The sequence below is a fragment of the Thermothelomyces heterothallicus genome (genome assembly GCF_042370625.1).
Source record: "Thermothelomyces heterothallicus CBS 202.75 unplaced genomic scaffold P884_scaffold_35, whole genome shotgun sequence".
In the NCBI taxonomy this organism is placed as follows: Eukaryota; Fungi; Ascomycota; class Sordariomycetes; order Sordariales; family Chaetomiaceae; genus Thermothelomyces; species Thermothelomyces heterothallicus.
The window spans coordinates 111,470-137,390 of record NW_027192596.1 but is presented as its reverse complement, the minus strand read 5'-3'; the positions used below and the strand labels follow the sequence as shown (position 1 = coordinate 137,390).

The following is a 25,921-nucleotide window of genomic DNA, read 5'->3' as shown; positions in this document are numbered from 1 at the left end:
CGGTTGCCGTGGCTCAACTGGCACATTATATCCGTACTAACAGTTGATGGAGTTCGTGTCGGACAGATACCCTGGATGCGTTCAACTGTGGAGCAGATGGATGCCACGCGTTGGGCTTCTAGATCCACAGCGGCCCGAAGCAGCGGCGATTCCACACCCAATTGGCACCGGGATGCACAAATTCGCCAATGTCAGGCTCGCCTCTTTTGCATAACTCACTTGTTTGACAACCTTCGAGACGACATCAGGGATCTGAAAAAGATCCTTGCTGCCCTAGTCCGATCCACGCCCCGATGATTGGAAAACATAGGTTTGCCGAGGGTAAGAAGAAAATCCAGTTTCGCTCTGCCCGGCGAATCGACAAGCTGGCTTGGAATTTCGGGACAGTTCTGTCTGATTCCCAGAGGACTGCGGTTTCAGACGTGGTCGAACCATTGGACATCTTCGGTCTAAGCGTCCAAGCCGTACCTACTCAAAACGTGTGCGGTAAAGCTCGTTGGTTGGTCGACACCTTTAGCTGCCCCGCTTTTCTTAAAGCACGTGACAAATGGCTCGATGCCAAGTGATTCCACTTTTGCCTCTGGGACCGCCCAATTTCCATTTCGCTCAGATTCACCAGAAAACGGTTTTGTCAGCCCAAACCATAAAGCCCCGGAATCCATCGCCACAACCAGCATCCTGCAGATTGCGGCTCTACATCCATCAACTTGCGACCGCATAAACGCAATTGAAAACGCTTACCATCGACACCTCGTCGAATTGACCGAAACCAATCACACCCCGCACTTTTTCCAACCAGCACCCTGGCATCCAGCAACCATGGCGCCCATGAAATCACCGAAATCGAGTCATAGTAGTAGTAATTATGGCGAGGACATTGTGCATCAAGCCAATATCCTCGCCAGCTGCTACGTCGCCGACGCGTCCATGGCCTCGCTGAAGGGCCTCCACTACTGCACTACGGGGCTCGCAGGGGCCGAGTGGTATTCCTGAGGTCCCTTCGACGGGACTTCCATCGCCGCCATCAAGCCCCCCCCTCGCGGCCCTTACGTCGACCAACCAGCTCGCGCTGACCCCCAAGGCGAGGTCAACATCTGCGCGCGGGCACAGCGTCGGTCGTCATGGCTCAGGCTCTTCTGCCGAATCAGGCAGTAGCGCCTGGCATCGCCGCCGAGAGGGGGCAACACTGCGCATCAGGGAAGAATGTGAGAGGTTCTTTTGCGAGTCGCTGCGCGCCATGCTTCTGGGTGAGAGGAACGCGGCGCTGCAGGGCTCGGGCCTGGCCAGTGTTTACAGCAACAACTACAACAACAACAACAGCAGCTACAACGACAGCATCACCAACAATGCCAGCCGGAGTGACGGACGTGCTCAGGCAGTGGGAAACTACGGCCAGCTAACTCCGCCCGACGACTATCCAATCGGGGATGAAACCTTGATGGGCAGTCGGGGCTTCGGTACCCCCGGCAACGTGCTAAGCTGGCTGGAAATATGGGACTATGCCGGAGGCTCAAGTTTCCGCGGCTTCGTCGCTTGTGATACCCGTCGTGAGACCAGGTCGCTGTTTGTTTTCCTCGATGCACATTCCATTACTCGCGATCTGAAGCAGGCGTATGTCTTCACCCACTTGCAATAGGTTTTTTTTTTTAATATGTGATTACTGACATGAAGTACAGACTCGTAGCTCTCATCGAGCTGGCCGAGGGCCCTCTTGCTTGCTCGCACATGGTCATCTGCATCGAACGGTCCTTGCCCCAGGAGGAAATAAAAGGGTTAACCAAGGGTCTTCAGTGGGCTGGTTTCTCGCTCACCACACTCGATTTCTGGTCTCCCGGGGTCGACGTCCTGAGCAAACGGTGGTTGTTCATGGGTATGGAGTTATGAGCATATCCGGATGGGCTCTTGGCTGGCGTCTTTCTTTGAGAATTCCATCTGCCGCTATTGGAAGCTTCTCTCTCGTTTCTCGTCTCCACCCTGCGTTGCTTTCGCGAGTTTTTTTCCTTCCACATGTTCACTTCTCTTGAGTTCATCGAAAAAATGCGCACCTTCTGGTCGGAAGCATGCATTTTGATTTTTTGGTCCGGCATGGATTACTTAGTCTCAACACAAAGTCACAAAAGCATGGTAGTCGTCTGTAGCAGGTACTCAAGTCTTCTTTCAGGCAACGTCACAAGTCGCCCTCGAATTTTCTGACCACCAAGCCCCTCTCTCCAAGGTAGTCTTTCACCTGCTGTACCGTGTATTCCCCCCGGTGGAACATGCCGGCCCCCAGGGCGGCATCTGTGGTTGTTTCCTGGAAGACCTCGAGGAAGTGCCCAGGATTGCCGGCTCCACTGCTGGCAATGACCGGTATCTTGATAGCCTCCTTGACCTGTGCGATTAACTCGAGATCAAAACCGCTGTTTGTGCCGTCCTTGTCGATACAATTGAGCAAGATTTCGCCCGCACCCATGGCCTCCACGGCCTGCGTGAGTTCCACCACGTCAATATCCCTCGTCTCCCGCCCGCCCTTGATGGTACACGCGTACCAGCAATACTCTTCTCCCTTCGGACCCGGAAATTTCGTCTTAATGGTTGCGTGACGCGTGGCGTCCTGCTTGGGAACGTATACCCTCTTTGGATCCACGCTCACGACGACCGCCTGGTTGCCGTAGGCCTTGCTGATCTGCTCGATGGCCGTGTTGCCGTACAATGCCTTGCCGCCCCGGTAGTACTCCTCCGCGGCAAGCACCGCATCGCTCCCAATCGACACCTTGTCGGCTCCGCTCTTGAAGTACATGGTCGCGATCTCCAGAGCGGAGACCTTGGTCCCATCAACATCCACCGTATCCCTGATGCCACCGCCTATCGTCAAGGGAACAAACACCGTCTCTGACGTCCTTCGGAGAATCTCCAACATTGGCAGGTCGGCAACCGGGCAGTCGCGGAACGATGTGATGTTGAGGAAGGTAACCTCGTCGGCCCCTTGCTCGTAGTACTTCTTCGCCATCTCGACCGGCTTCCCCAAATTCCTCACGGATCGGTCCTGGGACTTCTCCCGCACGTCGTATTGGTCGCCCTTGGTCACCACCAGATCACCCTGATCGTTTGTCCTCACATCGAGACAGGCAATCACACGCCTCGTCAACCCTTCCCGCGCGATCACGTCGTCCACGCCGCCGTCGACTCCCTTTGGCGGGTTTTCGGAGAGGGCCTTCGCCCCGGAGCCGTCCAAGAATGCCCGGAGGACCCTCAATCCGGCAACGCCGCTCTTCTCGGGGTGAAACTGCGTCGCAAACACGTTCCCCTTTGCCACGGCGCCAACGAACGTCTCGCCCCCGTACGTGCCCGTGGCAACCGCACATCCAAGCGCCTCTAATTCTCCCTTCTTGTACGGATACTTGTACGAGTGGACATAGTAGTACTTGGAGTCCGGGCGCAAGCCGTACAGCGTCGGATTCGCCGGGCACGAGGCATTATTCCACCCGATGTGCGGGACCGCCTTGGTCGAGTCGTCGAACCTGTCGAGCGCACCGGGCAGGAGGCCGAGGCCGCTGCAGTTGGGGTCTTCGGCGGAGGCAGAGAAGAGCGCTTGCAGGCCGACGCAGATGCCCATGAACGGTTTCCCGGCGTCGATATGGGCGCGGAGAGCGGGGAGGTAGCCGGCCGAGGAGAGCTGAGAGAGGCAGTGGCCGAAGTGGCCTACTCCCGGGAGAATGAGTTTCTGAGAGCAACAGACACGTCAGTCACCTGCCTGGGGCGCATCCTGTTTTGCAAGGCTGGTTGTGCCGTACCTCGGCCTTCGCGACGTCCTCCGGTGACCGGACCCATTCGACCTCGTAGCCGACCTTCTCGATGGCATTGACAAGACTGCGGACGTTGCCCGCAACGTAGTCGAGGAGGTGAACTTTGGGCATCGTGGACTGCTTGCAAAGACAACCCGAGTTTGAGGGCTGTCTTGATGACAAGAACAGAGAGGGACTTGGGCTTTTTAGTGGGGGCTGACTCCGAGGGGCTGCAATGAGTCAATGGGCTTGAAAATATGAGTCCTCAGGGCCGTTTCTGGCGGGGCAAGCTCTAGGCGGTTGGTAGCCAGTCCCTTACCCCGCCATCTGCAGGGGTTATTGGACTGCCGAGATGGCGTTGTATTCTGCCATCAGTGACCGCTAAGATTTTCCATGGAGCGATACCTTCCCCGATCGGATGTATGTACTCCGTACATACTGGTCCAAGTTGCATCCAGATTGACGGGCGCTAATCTTGCCATTTACAACATTCTTCACAGCCACCCCTCAATTTCTTTGCAAAACACAAACTTTGAAGGGACTGGACCTAACACCTCGGTGCTAAGCATAATGAACTCCCAGGAGCCGCACCAAACTGACGTGCTGCCCGATGACGATGATGGATGGGAATACGAGTACTCGGCGACAGAGACAGAGGTATGCAATTGAGCTACTCTGGTCATGACGACCGTGAGTTCTAACTCCCAAACAGACCTACTATATCACTTTAGACCTGTCAGTCCGCGACTTTCTTGAGCGCCGAACCGACGACGTTGTGCACAGCACGCGAACCGGATACCGCGTCTGGTACAACCCTCTGTTCAATGCGCCGGAACCCCAAACATCAAATTCAGATCTTCTCGACGATAAGGACGCCGACGACGGAGAGCCTCCCGAACGCGAAGAGGTTGATCTCGACGCGATCGGTGTACCGCGGCCGCCAACCCAGCCAGAGCCTCCAATCGACCCGTCACTTGACCAGCCATCGTCGAAACACGAACACACGGACGGCCAAGCGAGCGACAAGCCGGCGGAGGAGATCCAGATTCTGGAACTTCACTCCAAGGAGCCCATAATATCATACCGCAACCATGTGTTCCGTGGATCGTGGTGCGAAAACATTGGCACCGAGATGATCTTCACCCCGCACGACGACAATGCACCACTCCCGGCCCTGCGTCACCTGCCCCAGAACATGGACCTGATCGCGGCCAGCGCGACCAGAATCAGCTGCCGAGAGGCGACGTTGGTACCAAAGGAACGGGACACGAGGCACGAGGGGACGTTCCTAGGGTTCGGGTACTCTGAGGAGGACATACCAGAGCGATACAAGCGGAACGGAGGGATCTACGTGCACATTGGCGGCGACAAGAGCGGCCAGCGACAGCCACAAGCGCATTTCCTCGAGGACCTGATTGCGCTAAAGCGGAAGCGCGGCGAAACGGACGAGGTCACGATCCAGCCGCTGGAGACGAGGCAGAACAAGCTCATGGTGGAGGACGAAGAGGAGGAGCGGCGGCGGCGGAAGCTGCAGCAAGACCATGCCAGAAACGCGAGATGGCGCGACAAGAGAAGGGAGGAGCGGGAGATGGGCCTGGGGTCGCCCGAGCGAAACTACATGCCGCGGACTGGCGGGAGGAGGGGGTGGCCCAAGAGGGCGAGGCGTGCTGCGCTCATACGGCGAGATAGCGGGGCAATATCGCGGTTCGGCTCCAGAACGGATCGGACCAGTGGCTCGACCCCGACGCCCACGCACTGGAGCGACATACCTGGTGATCAGGCTCGATAGGCCGGTACACTTGATAAGACGAGACCGGCTTCTCCGGAACTCGGACCACGAGGCCATGGCTGCTGATGCCCGCGATTGGCTCCACGAAGAGGAGCCGGGATGGTGGGGCGGAACTGCCGGCTGGCTTGCGCTGTGCGTGCGCTAGCAAGGGTCAGGTAGAGTTAGTTAGTTAGTTACTTTCGCCTCGGGCAATTCCACATAGCACGACCAAGTAACTTCCGAATCCTTCTTGGCTTACGCATGCAGGGCTGCCCCTCCTGCGTTCCTGACGGTGGCGTTGGCCCAGTATGATGCCAGCGATGCAGTCCAGGATCGGAGTTTCAAACTTTGTCCCAGTGCCAGCGGCTCCGGCCCTTGTATCATCCAACCGACGCCGCCTCCATTTCTGTTTTGTGTTTGCACGCTTCATCTGCCTCACACCTCGTATATTGTTATTGTTACCGAGTTCAGCCCAAGATTCCTCGCGCGATCGTTCACCCCGCCTTATCCGACCGCTACCTGCCGCCTGCGCCCCTCTCGACTCGCTTTGTCCTCTCTCACCGCCGCCGACCATAAGACTAAGCGTCCAACCGATTTGCCGATGCCCAATCCGCAACTTCGCTGATCCATCCGCCGGCGGCCCCCCCCCCCCCCCAAAAAAAAAAAAAAAAAAAACCCGGGCTTCCTAAAATAACAAGCAGAGCGACGAGCTTCTGATTCCGCACTCATTCTTCACCGCGCCAGCCGCGACCCTTCGACGCCGCGCCATGTCGTTCGTGGCGTGGGGCGCCCGCAAGGCGACAATCGCCACCACGCTCGTTGCCGTTCTGATCTTCCTTGCTTGGTACCTGCCACAGGTACTCAACCCAACGCCGCCTGATCCGGAGGAGCGCGAGCGAGACAAACAATGGGTCGACACGTCGCCGAGCTGGGTCGACCGCCAGGCATGCCGCTGGCTGGGCTTATGCGGCTTGCAGCACATACGATGGGACGCTCCCTCGCGCGGCGACAGTGACAGGCCGTCCACCTGGGACGAGCTCAAGTCGCTGGCGTTGGGTTTGAGCACGCACTGGGAGTTTGGAGAGAAGTCAGGGCAGAGCGACTGGGAAGAGGCACCGGCGGAAACGGACCTTAGGCGCGGCTCTCGGGCACATAGCGCCGTCGGTGCGCGAATTCTCGAGGAGGTGCCCGACTACGTCCTGGACCATGCCCCGCTGGTGCATCTCTACTCGGGCGAGCACTTCTGGCCCGCCGACATTGCCGAACACATCCGCCACATGCAACCTTATCTGAGGGGTGAGTTGGTCAACAACACCAGCGGGCCGCTGGATCTGCAAACTCTCGCGGGGCTCAACGCCCTGGGAGGCACTGTTTTCGTAACCAGCGAGGACGACGTGGAGTCGCGGCCCGGCTGGCTGCATAGTTGGACAGGGATCCCAGCACCCTTCAGGAGCGGCGGTGGCTCAGGGAGAGACGGCGAGGACGATCAGGATCCTCCGCAATGGCCGGATGACGATGGTTCATGGCAAGACGTGGACAGGGATCACCCGCCCCACCGCATCGTTCCCCCGAGGGATTCGTCCTGGAGGCACAGGGACCTCCGGCGGAGACGGTCCCTGTCGAGCGCTCAGCAGCCCATGGTGTGGACGAACTCGGACAGCAGCAGGGAGGACAACAAGCCGACGACTCGCGGCGGCTACTCCAAGGCGCCGGCCGTTCTCATCCTCGTCGACAAGGGAGCGGGCATCCTGGATGCCTTCTGGTTCTTCTTTTACAGCTACAACCTCGGGCAGACGGTGCTCAACATACGGTTCGGGAATCACGTGGGCGACTGGGAGCACTGCATGGTTCGCTTTCAGCACGGCACGCCGCGAGCCATGTTCCTCAGCGAGCACGCAGGCGGCAAGGCGTACCTGTGGAAGGCGCTCGAGAAGCGGGCTCAGAAGGGCGGCAAGCCGGCCCGTCCGGTCATCTACTCGGCTGTCGGCAGCCATGCCATGTACGCGTCGCCGGGGATGCACCCGTACGTCCTGCCGTTCAAGCTGCTCAAGGACGTGACCGACAAGGGCCCGCTCTGGGATCCTTCGCTGAACCACTACGCCTACTGGTACGACTACGAGGTGGGCCGGGACGAGGAGGGGAACTCGACGGTGCGAGAGTACACCAGCCTGGTGCCCGCCGCGTCCAACCCGGACTTGCCGACCTCGTGGTTCCATTTCGAAGGGTACTGGGGCGATGACATCTACCCGCTCAGCGATCGGCGCCAATGGAGGTTGTTTGGCGAGTATCACTACATCACGGGGCCGCTGGGACCGAAGGCGAAGTGGTTGGATCGGAGGAAGGTCTGCCAGACGGAGAAGTGCATCATCGTCGACAGCATCGAGGCGGGGAAGAAGTCGACCTGGTACTAAAACCTCCGCTGTCTGGCCTATTTTGGAGGAAGCCGGGCCCGTCTGCTGTGATACCCATTCCTTATTTGCATTATTATTGTATCCGTTTCTTCTCTTCCTTCCTCGTTACCCCTCTTTTGTCTCTCTTTACCGTCATCATCATTTCGGTCGTAGAATCATCATCTACGAGCAGGGTTACACGAGGTAGGTAGGGTCTAGACAAACGTTAGATGTGCTTGAATTCAGCGCAATCAAACTCTTCCTGGTATTGTCGTCAATGTACCGGCGATTTTTTGGGTGGCTTTTTTTTTTTTTTTTTGGCCCGCCGCGAGCCATCACTTCAGCGGTCCCAAAGTTATCCGTCTGCCTCTTTACTTCTCGTAATGTACAGCTAGGTCACACACAGTAGGACCCGGTGGCTGGACATCAAATGACTCGTAGTCGTGGCCACGGGCGACGCACAGAACCCGAAACGGATCGGAGGTATTCACCATGGGAACACAGGAGGAACCGGAAGAGGCCAAATCGCGCCCCGAGAGTTTGAAGAGGCTCGGGGAACAGCCCAGATGAGGGGACCGGTAAGCGGCGAGGGAAATCCGGAGAAAAAAGACAAACGTCACGGGAAGGGTGATGGCGGCTTAGCTGGGAGGCTGGTCAACCAGCGACTGCGCTGTCGTAACCCCCAACCTATAACCATGCTCTTCCACACGCGACTAGTACATACGACCATACCCACCAGAAAGCACGGCATCCCGTCCGCTCTGCCCTAGTTAAGCTGGTGAGGGTCCGGGTAGTAGTTGGGTCGGTGACGACCAGCGAATGCCGGATGTTGTATGTTTTATTATTATTATTTTGTACGTTTGTGTTTCCGAGATTCCACGTGGCCCACTGTTGCGTGTCGATTCTTTTAAACGTGTGACCGGGTGCGGACTGGGGTAAAGTATCAAAGAGGGGAGTAGCTGGGAGAGATGTCCCACGAGCTTACAATAGGGGGTCCTGGAAGTAACTAAGCTGGTGCCAGGCGGTGGCGAGTTCATTAACAGGCATGTCCACCGTATACCACCTAACAGGAGAGGCATCGGCGAAATACACTAATTAGATAGCCGGTTACCCTGTCGGATCCTCGGGAATTCTACGCTTTTTGAGGGAGAGACGCCGCTCACGGCGACAAAAGTCTAGACTCTTTGGCGCGAAGGTACGAGCGGAGTCGCGATCTTGTAGGCGAATAATTACCCCACGGGGAAATAACATCGGGTATTAAGTCGACGGCGTTGGTGAGGCTATTGTTCAGAGGACGGGCTCGTTGGGCGAAGCAGGCAGGGCTGAACGATATCAGCCTGTTTTGTTGACCGGAGGGAAACCTTAATATGGCTTGACGATGCAACTCTGAGTTTCCAGTCCATGCACCCCGTATTTCGGCTAAAGTCTGTCGATGCCGGTCTGTGTGATGTAGGATCGGAGAGGAGGAAAACGCAGAAGTCGGGGCGGGTGGCGGTTAAGACCGGGGGCTGTGTGTGTGTGTGTGTCTATATGCGAATGCGGAGGCAGAAGCCGAGTGCGACGTTTTGTGTTTGTACCCTCCAACACTGACGCCAGTGACAAACACTTGATACGGAGTATGTTTTACAGTTTGGGGGATAGGAGGAGTGATTGTCGATGATCTTCGCCCGGATCGCCGATGCTGCGGATGGTGTACCCGAGGCAGGGTTGACGCGCGCTTGGCGAGGAAAAATAATTATGTCATTTCAACAGACGCGAGAATCAAGCCCATGGAATTTGTCTGCACACCCAAGGAAAAAAAAAAAAAAGACAACGTAACCCCTCGGCAGGGCGGTGGATGGGTTAGTGTTGTGACCTTCCGACTTCCCTAATCCTCATGGCTCCCCTTTTCCTGAACGGGCTTTCGGGGCTCGAGAGCCGTGCTTCCCTGAATCAGTAAGGGTGAAGCGGTCGGGCAGGTGCAAGAGGAGCCCGAAAATTCTCATCCAAAGCGACCCAGGACGTTTTTTGCGGTGGATTCCGGCTGTTCGCGTTAGGGTCGCAGCGTGACCACCTCAGTTTAGCCGGGCGGTAGAATTCGTGGAAGCGTTACGTCCTGTGGTTTTGGAAGGTTCCAGCGACCGGGTTCGCGGTTCGTCTGTTTACCAGGGACTATCCGTAATTGTACTGTAATCCGTACACGCATTCATACTTAGTGCAACGTTGTTAGAAAGAACGGAGTACCACAGCACCACCGCAGGCCCCTCTTGCTCATTTGTTTAGGCCCCTCGACCCGGGTTTCTAGACGTAGGTGCGGCTGATGTGGGGCAGAGAGGCATGCCACAGAGTCAGTGCCCCTAGACTATTTCCATGGTTGCATCGAGGCAAAACCGCCTGTTCTTGGCGCGGGCCGCGGAGGGCGGAGGGTTGGTCCGGGACAGGCCCAATTCGTCCCGGAGTTGCCATGTCTCGCTTTGCGGAAAGACTGCCGAATAAGTCCTCAAGAAGAGTAAAAAAAAAAAAAAAAAAATTAAGAACATTGTCATGGAGAGATTTCCCCAGGCCTCATGAATTTGCGTTTTAGGGATGTGTAGATCTTTGCATATCTCCGGAGTACACTGCATAATAAATACATCAGATCATCAGACGAAGGCTTCGGCTACGTCCGGATCAGCATTGACACCCGGCTGAGTGGGCGTCCAAGGGGCGGCTCCTCCACACATGCGAGATGTGAGACACAGGAGGGTTGGTAGCCGAGAACCGGGAATGGAGCCGACAGGGGGCCGTCTTGGTTTTAGCTCGATCCCTTCGGGGCTACGCTAGTGAACACTTACACTACGGGTAACACTAGCGTGACCCCAGCTCGGACGTAGTGCCGTAGTATGCAGTGTGAACTAAGAATAGAGATGGTGACGAGGGTGAGGGGAAAAGGGGGGGGATCTGCCCGTGGCACCGAGTGCTCACATATGTAATTACTCTATGTACAGTACAATACAAAAAGTGAAGGATTGGGCCTGGAAATGCGTATAAAGCCTTCTTCCATTCCTCCCCTGTTGACAGGGCAAGAGATCTTTCCTTGATCGGCCACTCTCTTAGGTCGCCAACAGAGTCTCCCCGAGCTCGAGTCTGCTCCGAGACAACAGACAGACAGACCCTGCCCGGCAACACACACCTACCTCTCTCTCTCTCTCTCTCTCTCTCTCTCTCTCTCTCGCCACATACACCATGGTTGCGCTCTCTTCCCTCCTCGTCGCTGCCTCTGCGGCGGCCGTGGCTGTGGCTGCCCCGACCGAGGACCTCCAGAAGCGCCAGACGCTCACCAGCAGCCAGACGGGCTTCCACGACGGCTTTTACTACTCCTTCTGGACCGACGGTGCCGGCAACGTCCAGTACACGAACGAGGCCGGCGGCCGGTACAGTGTCACCTGGTCCGGCAACAACGGCAACTTCGTTGGCGGCAAGGGCTGGAACCCGGGGGCTGCTCGGTATGCTTGTTCTTTTCTTTCTTCCTTTTTGTTTTAACCAACCAAAAAAATAAAAAATAAAAATAAAAAATAATAAAAAATAAAAAAATAAACGAAGGAAAAAAAAAAAGAAGAAGAAGAAAGAAATCATTGGCTGACGGCATCGCACAGCAACATCAGCTTCACGGGCCAGTATAACCCCAATGGCAACTCGTACCTGGCCGTGTACGGGTGGACGCGCAACCCGCTGATCGAGTACTACATCGTCGAGAACTTCGGCACGTACGACCCGTCGACGGGGGCGCAGCGGCTCGGCAGCATCACGGTGGACGGGTCGACGTACAACATCCTCAAGACGACGCGCGTCAACCAGCCGTCCATCGAGGGCACCAGCACCTTTGACCAGTTCTGGTCCGTCCGGACCAACAAGCGCAGCAGCGGCTCCGTCAACGTCAAGGCCCACTTCGACGCCTGGGCCCAGGCCGGCCTCCGCCTGGGGACCCACGACTACCAGATCATGGCCACCGAGGGCTACTTCTCGAGCGGCTCCTCCACCATCACCGTCAGCGAGGGCACCAGCGGCGGCGGCGGCGACAACGGCGGCGGTAACCCCGGCGGCGGCAACCCCGGCGGCGGCAACCCCGGCACCTGCAGCGCCCTGTACGGCCAGTGCGGCGGCCAGGGCTGGACGGGCCCGACCTGCTGCTCCCAGGGAACCTGCCGCGTCTCCAACCAGTGGTACTCGCAGTGCTTGTAAACCAACGGGGCTCGACAAAAAAAAAAAAAAAAAAAAAAGTGAGCAAGGAGCAAGGAGCAAGGAGCAAGGAGAAGCCGAAGCGATCCCTATCTATGAGGAGCCACGCGGAATCACGCCGCCGAGCTCAGCGGTTCGCGCGTCCAGGGGTCTCAGGAGGAGCTGTCGGTCCCAGGAGACGGGACAGGACAGGTGCAGTCTTCGTTGTATATAGTTTGGATCTTATGCATCCGGCCTATTACGGAATGCAGTACAAAGTTCTTCGGAATTCAACTCTCCGGGTCTGACATGGTTCGCTCTCGAGGATCGATCGGTTAATTAACTACACTGACTTGGATCCGGGGGTAATAGAGTATATATAGGTCTAAGCCGCGGATTGTTCCCCTTCTTTCTGAGTTTACCTTGCTCCCCTGACCAGTCATTATTAGGCTGCATGGCTACGCAGGTAAGTCCCTAGTCTCCAAATGTCAACCTACGTGCTACATGATTGATTTGACCAACCCCGGCGATTTCGAACTTGGACCAAAGGAAGAGAGATACTAGTTCCTTACCTGAGCAGACCATGCGCTGTATTTATGGGTGTACGTACGTAATCCGAACATACATCGACGGGCCCCAACAAGTCCGAGACAGACCCGGCATTGTGGCTTACATGGGTGTGTTGTATGTATGTACGTCCCTACATACATACCAGTTCATACGAGGGGGGGGGGGGGGGTCGGCAGTTCGGCGGCGCAGCGATTGGCAGGGGATGGCGAGCCTCGGAACTAAACCAGGTCAAGAACGGTTGCACAAGGTCAATTGCCGTCGGCACCAAAAACAAGCACCGTGGCGCACACAGAGCCCGAGTGAATTGAGTGAAGTGCTATGCTGTCCCTGGCTTGCCCCCCCGAACACACACACACACACACACACACACACACACACCCCTCTACACGGCCAAGTTGACACGACCGACAAGGGGAACACGGAAAGGAAACAAGGAAAAAAAAGGGAAGAAAAGAAAGAGACAGAAAAAAAGAAGAAGACAGGATGGGCGGCGACTCGTTTCCCCGTCGCCCGCCGTCCGGCATCAAGGTGATCGTCGTCGGCGCCGGCTTCGCCGGGCTGGCGGCGGCGATCGAGTGCGACCGCAAGGGGCACTCGGTGACGCTCCTGGAGAAGGCGGAGAACATGGACGACATGACGCGCATCGGCGACATCATCAGCTTCGACCCCAACGGGTCCAGGGCGTTTGAGCGGTGGCCCGGCGTGGTCGAGGCCATGGAGGCGGTGGCCCGGCAGACGACCTGGCTGGACCTGTACCACCACGACGGCCGCTTCGTCACCCGGCAGTCGTTCGCCGGCGAGCGGGCCTGGGGGCGGCGCATCAACGGCCACCGGGGCGAGCTGCACAACATCATCTACCGCCACGCCGTCGCCCGGGGCATCGACATCCGCCTGGGCTGCCGCGTCGAGGACTACTTCGAGACGGACGACCCCCCGCAGGCGGGCGTGGTGCTGGCGGGCAGCGGCGGCGGCGGCGAGCGCCTGTCGGCCGACGTCGTCGTCGCGGCCGAGGGGGTGCGCTCGCGGGGCCGCAAGATCGTCCTGGGCTTCGACGAGAACCCGAAATCGTCCGGCTACGCCGTCTACCGGGCCTGGTTCCCGGCCGACCGCATCCGCGACAACCCGGTCGTCCGGCACCTGGTGGCCCACGGCGACACGCACCAGGGCTACATCGGGCCGGACATCCACTTCCTCGCCTCGAGCCTCAAGAACGGGTCCGAGGTCAACTGGGTCTTCACCCACGTCGACGACGGCAACATCGACGAGAGCTGGCAGTTCCCCGGCCGGCCCGAGGAGGCGCTCCGCTACCTCGACGGCTGGAGCCCCGTCGTGCGCGAGCTGGTCAAGGCGACGCCGGACGGGCGCCTGATCGACCACAAGCTCGTGTGGCGCGACCCGCTGCCGACCTTCGTCTCCCCGCGCGCGCGCACCTGCCTGATCGGCGACGCCGCCCACCCTTTCCTGCCCACCTCGATCCAGGGGGCCAGCCAGTCGATCGAGGACGGCGTCGTGCTGGCCGCCTGCCTCGAGCTGGCCGCCGGCGCCCGCGACCGCGACCGCGACCACACCATCCCCACCGCCCTGCGCGCCTACGAGAGGCTGCGGTACGAGCGCGTCCACCGCGCCCAGGCCACGGGGCCCAGGACGCGCGAGCGCTGGCACAAGGCCGACTGGTCCCGCGTCTGGGAGAACCCGGAGCTCATCCACCTCGTCCGCGAGGAGTGGCTGCTCAACTTTGACGCCGAAGAGGACGCCTACCAGAGGTATCCCCAGGTCGTCGCCGAGTTGGGGGTGGTGGGACCGCCGCTAAGGCCGCGCCTCTGATCCATCCCCTCCCCCTCCCCTTCGGCACCCGCGTCGGGGTTGGTGTTAGTGATGGTGTTGGCGTTGGTGTTGGGGGAGTCGGTGTTAGGTGGGGAGCGTGGTCGGATGGATCAAGGGTATTTAAATTTAAGGTGAGGGGGGTAGGTGACCAGGCGAGGCGGTTTGGTTCCTCTTTCGCTGTCGTAGTAGCTGTTGTAGTAGTAGGAGGAGGACGAGGAGAAGCGGCGGCGGCAGCAGCTATTAGAGCTAGAAACCCGGGGATTCCCCTTTTTTTGTCATGTCACATCACGTCATCCTGTCTCATCGGCCCTCCCCCTTGTTCCCCCCAATTACGAGTCGTCAGACCTTCATGATGCTCGTCGCCCGCAAGTAGTCCACCACCCTCTGCTCAAAGATACCCTCCCTCACCAGCTCCTCTGCCGACTCGATCACCCAGGTCTGGCAGTTGCGCTGCGTGATCTTCTCGCGTCCCCGGTTGCCAGCCTGATTATGGGCGAGCAAGTCAGAGGCCTGCTTGGTGAATAAAAAAAAAAAAAAGAGAGAGAGAGAGAGAGAGAGAGGAAGAGAAAGAAAGAAGAAAAAGGGACAACCCACCTCGCTTCCATCGACCGCCCTCAGCGTCTTCTCGGGCGCAGGGACGCGGAACAGGATCCTCTCAAACTCGCACCGCGGCTGCCGCTCCACCAACACCTCCCCGTCCTCCCTCCCCTCAAACACCGTCCTCTTCCTGCTGCCGCCGCCGGCCTCCACATCGGCATCGGCATCGGCATCGGCACGAAAATACTCCCCCGGCACCCATGCCAGCCTCACCCTCCTCGGAACGCCGACGCCGACGCCGGCGGAGGACGAGGTCGACGGCGGATGATGATGGTGATCATCACCGACCTCGACGCGCCATCCCCTGCGGACCTCAAGCCAGAAGCCGGAGCGGACGTCGCCGGCGGCCTGGATCACCGCGCCCACGGCGCCTGTCGAACGGTGCGGGTCCGAATCCGACGAAGGATCGGGGTCCGCCGCAGCGGGCGGCGCCGCAAAGTACTCCCAGTGGTCGGCGAACGGGTAGCCGTTGTACACCAGCAGCGACACGAGCACCGTCCCCGGCGGGCCTCGCTCCGGCACCCCCTCCAGGGTGGGCGGCGACGAGTTCGTGGCAGGAGGGAGACCGGATGACGGGTCGGTTCCTTTGCGGGGCCGCCCGGGGATGGAGAAGGAAGGAGGAGGAGGAGGAGGAGGAGGAGGAGGAGGAGGAGGAGGAGACATTCTCGCAAGATCGGGGTGTTCTTGTTTGTTTCGTGTTCAAGAAAAGAAAAATTCGTAGACAGAGTGAGTACTGTGCTGCTTGGAAGTCGCAGTTGAAAGGTGCGAACGGTTAAGGGTTCTGAGAAGCCTTGACTGGTCCTTACCGTTCTGGTGTAGTCTGTAGTTAGTTGAGTGCAAGTTTGTTGCGGATGGAGAGCGGGGCGCATTCTTGCTGCATGCATTCTGTGTGCTACTTTTCTAGGTTGCGCTGAGCAACACGCCACTGTGTGTTCGTCACTCGCGGGCCCGCTTGCCAGAGGTGCCCGACCACACCGTAAATATTCTTCAAGCGCAAAGCCGCAGGGCATAAAGGACAAAAACAGAAGATAGAGAGAGATAGAGAGGAAAAAGAGATAAAAATCTAAGCAGGCCCTGCCAGAATCGTGGTAGGCTGCAAATTCGTACAATATATCCTCAAAACCCCAAAAAAAATGACCCGACCGACCGAGATACCGTGTAATCCCACCATCCAAAACACCTTCTTCGCCCCGCCACAAGCAAATACTCCGCGTTATTTCGAGCAAGCGAGTCCCGCATGCTCCTGCAAAAATATATAAGCAGCCGGAGATCTGAACTCTCCGGGTATCTGCCAAAAGGAGGGATAATTAGCCGGGCAAAAGCTAGCCCTTGCTATCCACAGGCTCAACACCATCGCTAGCAGCGGCTCCCGCGCCTGTTTCCGAGCTGGTTGGCCCTTCAATGTGCGCGCTGTCTTCCGGCGGTGGCCCTTCCTGTAACGTCTGGTGGCTTGTTTTCTCGACTGCCTTGTCATCCGGCGGCGGGCCCGACACATCGGGCAAAGCGCCCCTGTCCGTCTCGACGGATGCCGTCGTGTTCGGATCCGACGCCTTCTCCTCCTCCTCCTCCTTTCCTGGATGATCGGCCGCATCTGCCTCTTCCCGCTTCTCTGTCGTGGTGGCTACTTCTGCTGCTGTTTCTGTTGTTGCTGTTGTTGCTGTTGTTGATGTTGATGTTGATGTTGATGTTGATGTTGATGTTGTTGTTGCTGCTGCTGCTGCTGCTGCCCTTTCGGGTGGAAGGAGGAGACGGAATTCTTCTTTCGGGCCCGGTGCCTCGGCGACTGCCGATCCCGGATCATCGGCCCCCTCGGAGGTCGCGCGCTGGGGCGAGGTGACGGGAGGGTTTATTTGGCGAGCCTCTGCAGAGAGAGAACCGAACCCGTTAGCGACTTCGAACAAGAATTGCTTTGCCTCGGCGCCGGCAGTTGCAGCTGGTCCGGCTACGTTCGGTGGGGGCCTCAACTCCGCACGTCGCTGCTCATCGTATGTCTTACGATAATCTGTCATCCTCAACAACCACTTCCCAAGAACCTTGATCAGGCGTTTCTTGTCTACCGGCTTGGCAACGTAGTCGTTCATTCCATGCTCCAAGCAGCGCTCCCTGTCGCCCTTGAGCGCGTACGCCGTCATGGCGATGATGGGCACCAGGATGCCCGAAGATCGGATCTCCTTGGTCGCGGCATTGCCGTCCATGACGGGCATGCTGATGTCCATGAGCACAATGTCGTAGGCGGCCGGCTTGCCGCACACCATCTTGACCGCCTCCGACCCGTTCGACGCCAGGTCGACGTTCTTGAGGCCGATGGAGCGCAGCATGCCCAGTATGACCTTTTGGTTGATCACGTTGTCTTCCACCACCAGCAGGTTCTTGATCGAGGACACCATCTTGAGCTCGGCCTGCAGCGCGCCGATCTCGTCCGGCACGGCCGCTTCGGGGTCTTCCCTGGCAGACATGGGCTTTCTCCAGTCCCGCATCTGGCCCAGACGCCCGATCTTCTTGAACCGCGCCGTGAACCAGAATACGCTCCCCTTCCTGTCCGGGTTCGGCCGGTAACCGATGCCGCCGCCCATCAGCTCGGCGAGCGACTTGGCGATCGACAGGCCCAGGCCGGTGCCCTTGTACTGTTTGGTCGTGGTGGCGTCGAACTGGGTGAAGGGGGTGAAGAGGTTGGCCGAGGCGTCCTCGGGGATGCCGATGCCGGTGTCGGTCACTTCGGTCAGGATCGTGTAGCTGGTCTCGTCCTCGCTCTCGATCGCGGCCCGCACCCTGATGCTGCCCTTGTCGGTGAACTTGGCCGCGTTGCCCACGATGTTCTGCAGGATCTGCCGGTAGCGCAGCGGGTCGCCATGCACGGACCTGGGCAGGTCGGGGGCCAGGAAGAGCTCGAAATGCACCGAGGGCGGCAGCGTGGCCTGGGCGCTGCGGACGACGGAGGTCACGATGCTCGTGATGCCGACAATGTCCGATTTGATGGTGAAGCTGCCCGAGGCGAGCTTGGAGTAGTCGAGGATGTCGTTGATGACCTGCAGGAGGACCTGGCCGGACTCCTCCATGATGCTGACGGTGTCGCGCTGCCTCGCCGACAGCTCCGTGTCGAGCAGCAGGGTGCACGCCGACAGCATGCCGTGCATGGGCGTCCGGATCTCGTGGCTCATGTTGGCGAGGAAGTCGGACTTGAGCTTCTCGCTCTCCTCGTAGGCGGCGATGAGGCGCGCCTCGGCCGACTTGCGCTCCGTCAGGTCGCGCGTCACCTTGCCGAACCCCACGTGCACGCCGTCCTTGTAGATGGCCGTGATGACGACGTTGGCCCAGAAGCGGGATCCGTCCCGGCGGTACCGCCAGCCCTCGTCCTCGACCCGGCCCTCGCGGAGGCAGATCTCGAGCTCCATCTGGGGCTTCCCGATGTCGAGATCCTCCTTGCCGTAAAAGATGGAAAAGTGCTTGCCGATGACGTCCTCCCGCTTGTAGCCCTTGAGGACCTCGGCGCCCCTGTTCCAGCTCGCGATGTGGCCGTTTGTGTCGAGGAGGAAGATGGCATAGTCCTTCACGGCCTGGACCAGGATGCGGAAGGCCTCGTCGGTCGAGAAGCCGGGCTTGAACAGCTCGTCACTCGGGAGGTGGACCGGGGGCCCCTCGTGCCACTCGAGAACGATGGAGAGCAGCTCATCGTGGTTGAAGACGGGTATGACGCGCGCGTTCCACGAGACGCCGTGCTTCGTGTTGAGGGGTATCGTGGTGCGCTCGGCGCGGGCGGCGATGGCATCGTCGAGGGACGAGGTCAAATGGGCGAGCCGACTGGGCCTTGGCGGGTGCAGCTGGCTCTCGATGAAGTCAAGAAAGGACTGGCCGATGCAGTCGTCGGCGGACACGCGCCAGTCGGAGAGAAAGCGCGCCGAGGCTCTCGTGATGCGCCATGCGGGGCTGAGGACGAGCAGGGCGAGGGGAGCGAGGTTGAAGATGAAGCCGACGTCGGGTCCAGCAGACTTGGTCTCGGTCGAGTGCCGGTGCATGGTCGATTGGCGCCCGCGCCGCTAACTCGCCGGGGTGGGGGGCTCTGGAGTCCCGCGGGTGGGAAGATAACTATGAGACTTCGGTCCGCCCTCGGTCGCCGCCAGAATTGGAACGGCCCGGATCGGACTCGGGTGGGGGAGCGGGGAAGGGAGGGGGGTGGGGAAGGAAGATTCTCTGCTGCAAAGCAGGTGCACGCGCAACGAGCGACAGACCGTCAACCCCGCCTCTGCACGCGGCGGCTCTAATGTTCTCTGCGTGAGGTCCGGCGATAGTTAATCGGCTGTTGTTTCGTTTCCAATGGTTCCGTCTGTGCATTGCTGCCGTTGAGGTTCCGCTGCGGGCCGCTGTTGGAAAGACTCTTATTACGGATTACACCCTACCTTACTCATACTCTGATGGAACACCGCGCTTTTCCTTGGGGGACCGGCCGCTGCCGTCGGATAGGTGCGGGGTACTCCAAAACGGCCTGATGTCACTGCGGTCTTGCCAAATAGTGTACGGATTACTGTGTAACTAAGCGTTCAGCGCCCGGTTCAGAAGCTCCGGAAACTGCCCAGGATTTGCAAGGGATTCGCAAGGACCATCTCGCAAATCCAGTGCGATCCAGCGTCGTGGTTCTGTACAAGTATGGTATGTACAGAGTACATTCAAGGATCTATTCAGCTATTATCCGAAGATGGTAGGTTTTCTTGGGTAACTTCAGGCAGTTGGACTATATGTACATACATACAACTACAATAGGAACCTCTACAAGCTCGATAATGCAAGTTAGTCCGTATAGTGATGGTCGTGAATGACGATCTGGAAAAGGCGACCGGATTGTTCTATTGCTGAAGTGGCTTGCTGCAGCGTGCGTTGACTGAAGCTTGCCCAATGACTGTACACTACGGATCCGTACAGCGGATTGGGTGGCGTAAGAGTGGCGTTGCACGGACTTTCTGTGGACCGCGAGTGGACTGCCTGTGCATGTTGTGGGCTCCTCTGGACTGTTGTGGAGGGTTGTGGAGGGTTCTCGCCCTTTCGGGAAGTGGGCCAGCCCGCCAACCCCCAGCAATGCCCAATCGCAATTCTCGCTTTCGAGAACAAGCTCGAATAACTGTCGAACCAAATCAACCTTCTGACATCAGTATCGATCGTATGGTGATGTTGATGCGTTATAGTCGGTTCGATATGAGTCTCCTACGAGTGCAGAATATTCTACCAAATTTCTCGACATCACGTGTCGGTTCTAGCAGTAACTCGCATCAGCTAATCGGATGACGCTGCTGTGATGCAAGCACCGGCTGATGCTTCGAGCAACGACAGAATGGCCAGGCCGTGCCTGGTTGACGAGCATATAAGCACCCGGACCTTCTCGAGCATGCTCATCTCGACGACGCATCATGCAAGCACAATCGCGCAGTTTCATCACACGCACACTTCCAACACTTCGATCAAAGCCACAGACATCTCTGCTTCTGCAGACAAGCATCTCGGCAACTCGACAACAACTTAAAAAACAACAGCAACGCAACATGTCGTCTCTTTGGCACCCGCGCTTCTCCCACAGCGGCTCTAGCACGCCCGGCTTCTCGTCGCTGTTCCGCATGCTGGAAGACTTTGACCGCTACACCTCGCAGCTGGCCAACCAGGGCAGCACCAGCGTGGCGGCCTTCTCGCCTCGGTTCGACGTCGCCGAGCACGACAAAGATTACGTCCTGCAGGGCGAGCTGCCCGGCGTGCCACCGTCAAACGTCGAAATCGAGTTCACGGACGAGCAGACGCTCGTGGTGCGCGGCCGCTCGGAGCGCCGGCACACCGAGGGCGACCCGTCCCTGCTCGAGGGCCCCGCCGAGCAAAAGAAGATCGAGGGCGAGGGCGGCAGCAAGGATACGGCTGCGACCAAGGGCAAGGACGAGGGCAAGCCCAAGCCTCGGTACTGGCTGAGCGAGCGGTCTTACGGCGAGTTCTCCCGCGTCTTCACCTTCCCGGCCCCCGTCAACCAGGAGAACGTCCAGGCCAAGTTCAAGGACGGCATCCTGGACATCATTGTCCCCAAGGCCGAGAGGAAGAGCGGTCGGAAGATTACGATTCAGTAAACGGATGGGGGAAAGAAGAGGATATTGCATCTGGGAGAAGAAACTGCCATTAGGAGGGAAATTGCATTGGGAAGGTTCTACTCCAGGGGGACAAACATGGACTTTGTTATGAAATTTTTTGATGGGTTATGAGGCCGATGGGTTATGAGGGGAAGTAGGGGGTGGTAATTAACACGGGGAGTAATAATCAAGGTTAATGAGAATTACAAATAATGAATAATGAAATCGTTCCTTTTTCCCTTTTAGACATCACTGCCTTCCCTCTATTGGCCAAGTGTCTGTCTTGGGGAGGATACCACGAGATTCCAGACAGGATATAGTGATAATGAATGGTCCGTTCAACGGAACCAAAAGTATCCATCCCACCGTCGGCCTGTTTTGTCTCATGAACCCAGACAATCATTCGTGCCTCATCAGCGTTCCCTCAGATGCTATCCGTGAGCTTGTCTACTAACTTAGATAAGTAAGGATAAGCAACTAAGGTATTTTCATCTTGCAGGATGAGCTCAGCCACTCACGCCAACTGGCGTTTCCTAGCTGCAAGTTGGTGGCGGGGACAGAACCTATTGCGAGCCGTGCCGAAAGGGGGCGGTGGGCCTCGACGAGGGTGTTTGACCGCCCTCTCCGTGCACTACCCAACGCAGTTAGTGTGTGTCAATGGCGCTGACATGTCGCTCAACTGCCGCGCCAACCTGCTGCGCCGGGCACAAATTGGGCGCGCAAAAAAAAAAAAAAAAAAAAAAAAAAAAAAAAAAAAAAAAAAAAAAACCGGGAGGCTGTGTGCAGTTTCTGCAGCAGTGAGAGTGAGAGTGAGAGTGAGAGTGAGAGTGCAGGCCGGTGATTTGGTACCCTACGGGCTGTGTGTTGACGAGGTCCCGCCGTCTCTGATTTTGGCACGGTGTCGTCGCTGTCAACCCCCCCCCCTCTCACTCACTTTTGTCCCGGTATCGAGCGGCCTTCTCCCGGTTCGCTTTGGGGCTGGTGTGAGCAACAGTTTAGGACCCGGCACCCGCCGCACCGGCAGTCCCTCCCCTCTCAAGCCAAGGAGGCGCCCTTGCCTCTGGTCACCAAACCCCGTCCCTCCGTCCCCCCGTCCCCTCCCTCCTCCGTCCTCCCTCCTCCACCGGCCGAGATCGAGATGGCCCCTTACGCACCCGAGGGGTGGCTGGACGGGATCCGGGAACCACGCCGTCCCCAGCCTCTTCTGGCTCACATTCGCAGTCCCGAGGAGCTTGACCGGTTGCGACAGCATCGGGACCGGCACCACAGCCGCCGCTCCGAAATACTGGGGGCCCGCAACGGCCTGGACGGCGACGTCGCCGAGGTGCGCCTGGTGAGCGACATCATCGAGGACCACCCGGACCGCCCGGTCAACATCAACTTCAACTACGGCCCCGTGCACATCTACCAGACCTGCACATGCCCCGGCGGCGGCGTACACACTTGCATCCCCCTGGACCCTACCGGCAGCAGCGGCAGCGGCAGCGGCAGCGGCAGCAACACTACTATCCGGCGGAGAACCATCAGCTACCCGGACCCCTACCTCCCCGCGCCGTCGCCTCCCTCCCCTGCGCCCCGCCGGGGACCTCCCCCTCCCAGGGGCCGCCCACCATCAACACCACCTCCCCCTCCCCCTCCTCCCCGGACAGCTCCTCCACGACCATCCCAACCACCACCACCCCTCCGCTCGATCCTCCGCAACCGCAACCCTGCGCCCCCGGGACCGGCGGGCGGGAGGAGGGAAGTAACCGTCATCGTCCCCTCGCCGTCCTCCCCCTCGTCGACCACCACCACCACCACCACCACCTCCTCCTCCTCCTCTTCTTCCTCCACCACCACTTTCTCGGGTTCCTCTTCCGACCTAGACGACCCGCCGCCGACCCGGCCGCGACCCCGGCCCCGGCTGCCGCAACCGCAACCGCAACCGCAACCGGGAGGGGGAGGAGCGAGCGCGGCGACCATCACCACCATCGGCGTCTGCGGAGGGTGCCGGGCGCGGCGCCGCGTCCTCGGCCTCGGCCGGGACGGGTACTGCGCCGAGTGCGAGGCGGAGCGCGAGGGCGGCGGCGGGCTGAGGGCCAGGAGGATGCCGGCCGGGGCGGAGGTGGGGGCGGGGGCGTGGACCGGCGCGGTTGGTGGTGGTCGTGGTGGTGGTGGCCGTGTCGAAGGCGTGCGGTACGTCTCTTTCGACAGGAGAGAGGAGGAAGAGGAGGCGGCAGCGGCCGCGGCCGCGAGGCGGGAGAGGAGGGAGTGGGAGCGGTTGCGGGAGCGGGAGCGGGAGCGGGAGCGGGAGCGGGAGCGGGAGATCGAGCTGGAGATGGAAATGCTCGAGAGGGAGCGGGAGCGCGAGCAGCTCCGGGAGAGGGAGCCGCTGAGGGAGGCCGGGAGGAGGGGGCCCGTCAGGTGGGAGCGGGCATCGGCCGTGAGGGGTGGAGGGATGGATCGGCGGTACTACTATCCGGGCGAAGGGCCCGCGTACTACAGCGACTCTGAGGGGGGGAGTGGGTGGTGAAGAAAATAAAAGGAAAAAAAAAAGAAGAGGTTGATCTCCGTGGAACTGTTGCGCTGCGAGCGCTAGGACGGTTTCATGGTGGCTTATGAGCGTTACGACGGACGGGCTACGATCGACGAAGTCACGATGTCACATGAGTTAACACGACTTCATGATACGGAAGATTCGCATATTAGCATGGTAGGAAAGCATTGACAGGTACGAGGGGATTGAAGAGAGTTAACGGGAGTTAGACGTGGATTTATACAGCATTCGATGAAAAGGGGTTAGGCAATGTACAATTACACATTATGAACTTGGATTACTAAGCTGTATTTCGTGGTCTTGCGATTATTCCCCCTTTTACAGGGTCCACGCGACAGCGAGTCTCTTGTCGCCACCTCGCTCCGTCTCTCCCCTAATCATGACGTACCCGAGCAACGCGAACATCATCGCACAGGCGCGAACGTGCTTGGAACTGTAACGGCGTGCTTTTAGAGATCACTGCGCCCCTTTCGCAGGTACATCATTACCATAACTCTCGCATGTGTAGTTGAACCCCCCCTTTCCCTCCCCCCCAAAAAAGTAAAACTTCTGTTCTCTCGCATATTCCTCCAACAACCGCCCCCTCTCAACATACGCCGATCTCCCTTACACAATATAATACCCAATCATACCACAAGATCATTCGAGTGACTGCCTGCTGCCCACCAATGACGACGCCGTCGGACCCTCCTCCGTCGTACGAGGAAGCCGTCCGGGGCGGACCCGAGGCGCTGCCCCGGCAGGCCCGCAACGGCATTCCGCTGCGGGCGCGGCGGAGCATGGAGGACGAGCTGCGGCCGCTGCCCCACGGCTGGGTGCGCGAGCTCGACCCGGAGACGCGGCACCAGTTCTTCGTCGACACCCTGGCGTCGCCCCCGCGCTCCATCTGGCACCACCCGTACGACGACGACACATATCTCGACTCCCTTCCCCTCCCCGAGCGCGACCGGATCCGCGCCACCCGGTCCGCCGCCCAGCGCCGCCGGCCCAGCGTCGCCGATATCGTCGCCGAGGAGACCGACGGCGACGATGGCGAACCCGACTATCACTCGTCCCCTTCCTCCCCCTCCTCTCCCCGCCGCGAGGGCGAGAATCAGGACCGGGGCCAGGCCGGGGATGAAGAAGAAGAAGAAGAAGAAGAAAAGAAGCCGAAGCAGGACGAGCGATGGCTACAGCGGCGGCACTCGCTGGGCCGCAGGCTCAAGGACCGGCTGACGGGGACGACGCACGAGCAGCGGGCGGCGGAGCGGGCGAGGCGGGCGGCGGCGGAGCGCGAGCTGTACCGGCAGCACCGGCTGGTGCGGCGGGCCATGATCGACGCGATGCGCACGGGGCGGCCGCAGCCGCTGGGGGTGGCCTGGGGCGGCGACGCGTCCGGGTGGTGGTCGTCGTCGTCGTCGTCGTCGTCTCCGCCTTCATCGGCGCGCCTCTACCTCGAGCCCCCCGGCCGCACCTTTCCCGGCGTCGTCGCCGTCCACCGCCTCAGCCCCTACCTGATCGAGGTCATCTACGACCGCGAGCAGCGACCCGGTCCGCCCGGGCGCTACCTGCGGCCCGAGGGCGACATGTACGGGGTCGGGTACGGCGGGTACGGGTGCGGTGGGCACGGGGGCGGGCGGTGGGACCGGCCGCAGGTGGCGTACGGCAGGCCGCTCGGGACCGGGTTCGGGGGCGGGCTGGGGATGCCGCTGATGATCCCGTCGCTCCTCGGGGGCATGATGCTAGGCGGGTTGATGGGGTCTGCTTTCTAGTAATTAGCCTCAAACAACGAGAGGGGGTTGAGATGGACGGTTTGGGAACACAGGGATCTGACACCTGCAACAAGGTCGCTGCTGTTGTGTGATATGTGTGTTCCAAGTGTGTTCCTAGCACAAAAAAAAAAAAAAAAAAAAAGGAAAGGATTCTTTTTGTCGGCAGAACAACCTCGGTCATGTGTGTCTTGGTTGTTATTGGATTATTCTTGCTTCAGTAAGGTGAACATCAAGAACTCCCAAGTCCCGCTGAGAACACGATGGAGTTATTAATTAGTAAACAAGCATGGCACCCAGTACTCTCTTTCCCACTCTTGAATCTCTGGACCTTATTGGGACGCGTCCGGCATCCAGCCGGGTTGAGCCATTTCGAACCCGCTCGGGTCAAAGCCCGGCGCGACTATGGGTGACGGGAGACGGTTGTTAGTTGCAGCTCACTCGTCTCGTCCCCCC

At 59.2% G+C, this 25,921-nt stretch overlaps 12 protein-coding genes across 12 annotated transcripts in view; 8 read left to right on the top strand and 4 right to left on the bottom strand.

Moving 5' to 3' along the window:
* Positions 1–819: 819 nt before the first annotated feature.
* P884DRAFT_294957 (ornithine decarboxylase antizyme-domain-containing protein) lies at positions 820–2,171 on the top strand (the record flags this gene model as incomplete). The annotated part of the gene is made up of 3 exons (XM_069444309.1): positions 820–983; positions 1,030–1,611; positions 1,677–2,171. The coding sequence occupies 3 exons, from the start codon at positions 820–822 to the stop codon at positions 1,882–1,884; spliced, it is 954 nt and encodes a 317-aa protein (XP_069293854.1). The 3' UTR covers positions 1,885–2,171.
* Positions 2,168–3,996, bottom strand: P884DRAFT_287874 (uncharacterized protein; the record flags this gene model as incomplete). The annotated part of the gene is made up of 2 exons (XM_069443905.1): positions 3,774–3,996; positions 2,168–3,703 (listed from the first exon to the last, which is right to left on the bottom strand). The coding sequence occupies exons 1-2, from the start codon at positions 3,894–3,896 to the stop codon at positions 2,168–2,170; spliced, it is 1,659 nt and encodes a 552-aa protein (XP_069293853.1). The 5' UTR covers positions 3,897–3,996.
* A 338-nt stretch (positions 3,997–4,334) lies between these two features.
* P884DRAFT_211184 (uncharacterized protein) lies at positions 4,335–5,553 on the top strand (the record flags this gene model as incomplete). Its single annotated transcript, XM_069439064.1, has 2 exons — positions 4,335–4,421; positions 4,477–5,553. The coding sequence occupies 2 exons, from the start codon at positions 4,335–4,337 to the stop codon at positions 5,551–5,553; spliced, it is 1,164 nt and encodes a 387-aa protein (XP_069293852.1).
* Positions 5,554–6,188: 635 nt separating this feature from the next.
* On the top strand, positions 6,189–8,223 carry P884DRAFT_264668 (uncharacterized protein). The gene has a single exon (XM_069441867.1). The coding sequence runs from the start codon at positions 6,300–6,302 to the stop codon at positions 7,941–7,943; it is 1,644 nt and encodes a 547-aa protein (XP_069293851.1). The 5' UTR covers positions 6,189–6,299; the 3' UTR covers positions 7,944–8,223.
* A 2,903-nt stretch (positions 8,224–11,126) lies between these two features.
* On the top strand, positions 11,127–12,122 carry P884DRAFT_211182 (glycoside hydrolase family 11 protein; the record flags this gene model as incomplete). Its single annotated transcript, XM_069439063.1, has 2 exons — positions 11,127–11,386; positions 11,537–12,122. 2 exons carry the CDS (start codon positions 11,127–11,129, stop codon positions 12,120–12,122), a joined length of 846 nt encoding a protein of 281 aa, XP_069293850.1.
* Positions 12,123–13,061: 939 nt separating this feature from the next.
* Positions 13,062–14,750, top strand: P884DRAFT_231877 (uncharacterized protein). Its single transcript, XM_069439834.1, has 2 exons — positions 13,062–13,793; positions 13,890–14,750. The coding sequence occupies exons 1-2, from the start codon at positions 13,152–13,154 to the stop codon at positions 14,490–14,492; spliced, it is 1,245 nt and encodes a 414-aa protein (XP_069293849.1). The 5' UTR covers positions 13,062–13,151; the 3' UTR covers positions 14,493–14,750.
* Positions 14,751–14,831: 81 nt separating this feature from the next.
* P884DRAFT_273032 (uncharacterized protein) lies at positions 14,832–15,752 on the bottom strand (the record flags this gene model as incomplete). Its single annotated transcript, XM_069442563.1, has 2 exons — positions 14,832–15,002; positions 15,087–15,752. The coding sequence occupies 2 exons, from the start codon at positions 15,750–15,752 to the stop codon at positions 14,832–14,834; spliced, it is 837 nt and encodes a 278-aa protein (XP_069293848.1).
* Positions 15,753–16,411: 659 nt separating this feature from the next.
* P884DRAFT_294950 (histidine kinase) lies at positions 16,412–19,466 on the bottom strand (the record flags this gene model as incomplete). Its single annotated transcript, XM_069444308.1, has 2 exons — positions 17,086–19,466; positions 16,412–16,728 (listed from the first exon to the last, which is right to left on the bottom strand). Exons 1-2 carry the CDS (start codon positions 19,100–19,102, stop codon positions 16,412–16,414), a joined length of 2,334 nt encoding a protein of 777 aa, XP_069293847.1. The 5' UTR covers positions 19,103–19,466.
* A 1,151-nt stretch (positions 19,467–20,617) lies between these two features.
* Positions 20,618–21,181, top strand: P884DRAFT_280809 (30 kDa heat shock protein; the record flags this gene model as incomplete). The annotated part of the gene is made up of 1 exon (XM_069443479.1): positions 20,618–21,181. The coding sequence occupies one exon, from the start codon at positions 20,618–20,620 to the stop codon at positions 21,179–21,181; it is 564 nt and encodes a 187-aa protein (XP_069293846.1).
* A 2,294-nt stretch (positions 21,182–23,475) lies between these two features.
* On the top strand, positions 23,476–24,033 carry P884DRAFT_264659 (uncharacterized protein). Its single transcript, XM_069441866.1, has one exon. It carries the CDS (start codon positions 23,499–23,501, stop codon positions 23,691–23,693), a length of 195 nt encoding a protein of 64 aa, XP_069293845.1. The 5' UTR covers positions 23,476–23,498; the 3' UTR covers positions 23,694–24,033.
* Positions 24,034–24,385: 352 nt separating this feature from the next.
* Positions 24,386–25,468, top strand: P884DRAFT_280807 (uncharacterized protein; the record flags this gene model as incomplete). Its single annotated transcript, XM_069443478.1, has 1 exon — positions 24,386–25,468. The coding sequence occupies one exon, from the start codon at positions 24,386–24,388 to the stop codon at positions 25,466–25,468; it is 1,083 nt and encodes a 360-aa protein (XP_069293844.1).
* Positions 25,469–25,769: 301 nt separating this feature from the next.
* P884DRAFT_88807 (RmlC-like cupin domain-containing protein) overlaps positions 25,770–25,921 on the bottom strand; it is a 909-nt gene continuing 757 nt past the window's right edge. The window contains exon 2 of the mRNA XM_069446144.1: positions 25,770–25,868. Within this exon, the coding sequence (XP_069293843.1) occupies positions 25,798–25,868 (71 nt within the window). The 3' untranslated portion in view covers positions 25,770–25,797. The remainder of the gene's footprint in view (positions 25,869–25,921) is intronic.

Coding starts and splice junctions, on each gene's coding strand:
- P884DRAFT_264668 (XM_069441867.1), top strand. CDS start 6,300: ATGTCGTTCGTGGCGTGGGGCGCCCGCAAGGCGACAATCGCCACCACG.
- P884DRAFT_231877 (XM_069439834.1), top strand. CDS start 13,152: ATGGGCGGCGACTCGTTTCCCCGTCGCCCGCCGTCCGGCATCAAGGTG. Junction 13,794..13,889: donor ACCGCATCCGCGACAACCCG/GTCGTCCGGCAC, acceptor AACGGGTCCGAG/GTCAACTGGGTCTTCACCCA.
- P884DRAFT_264659 (XM_069441866.1), top strand. CDS start 23,499: ATGGAAATGCTCGAGAGGGAGCGGGAGCGCGAGCAGCTCCGGGAGAGG.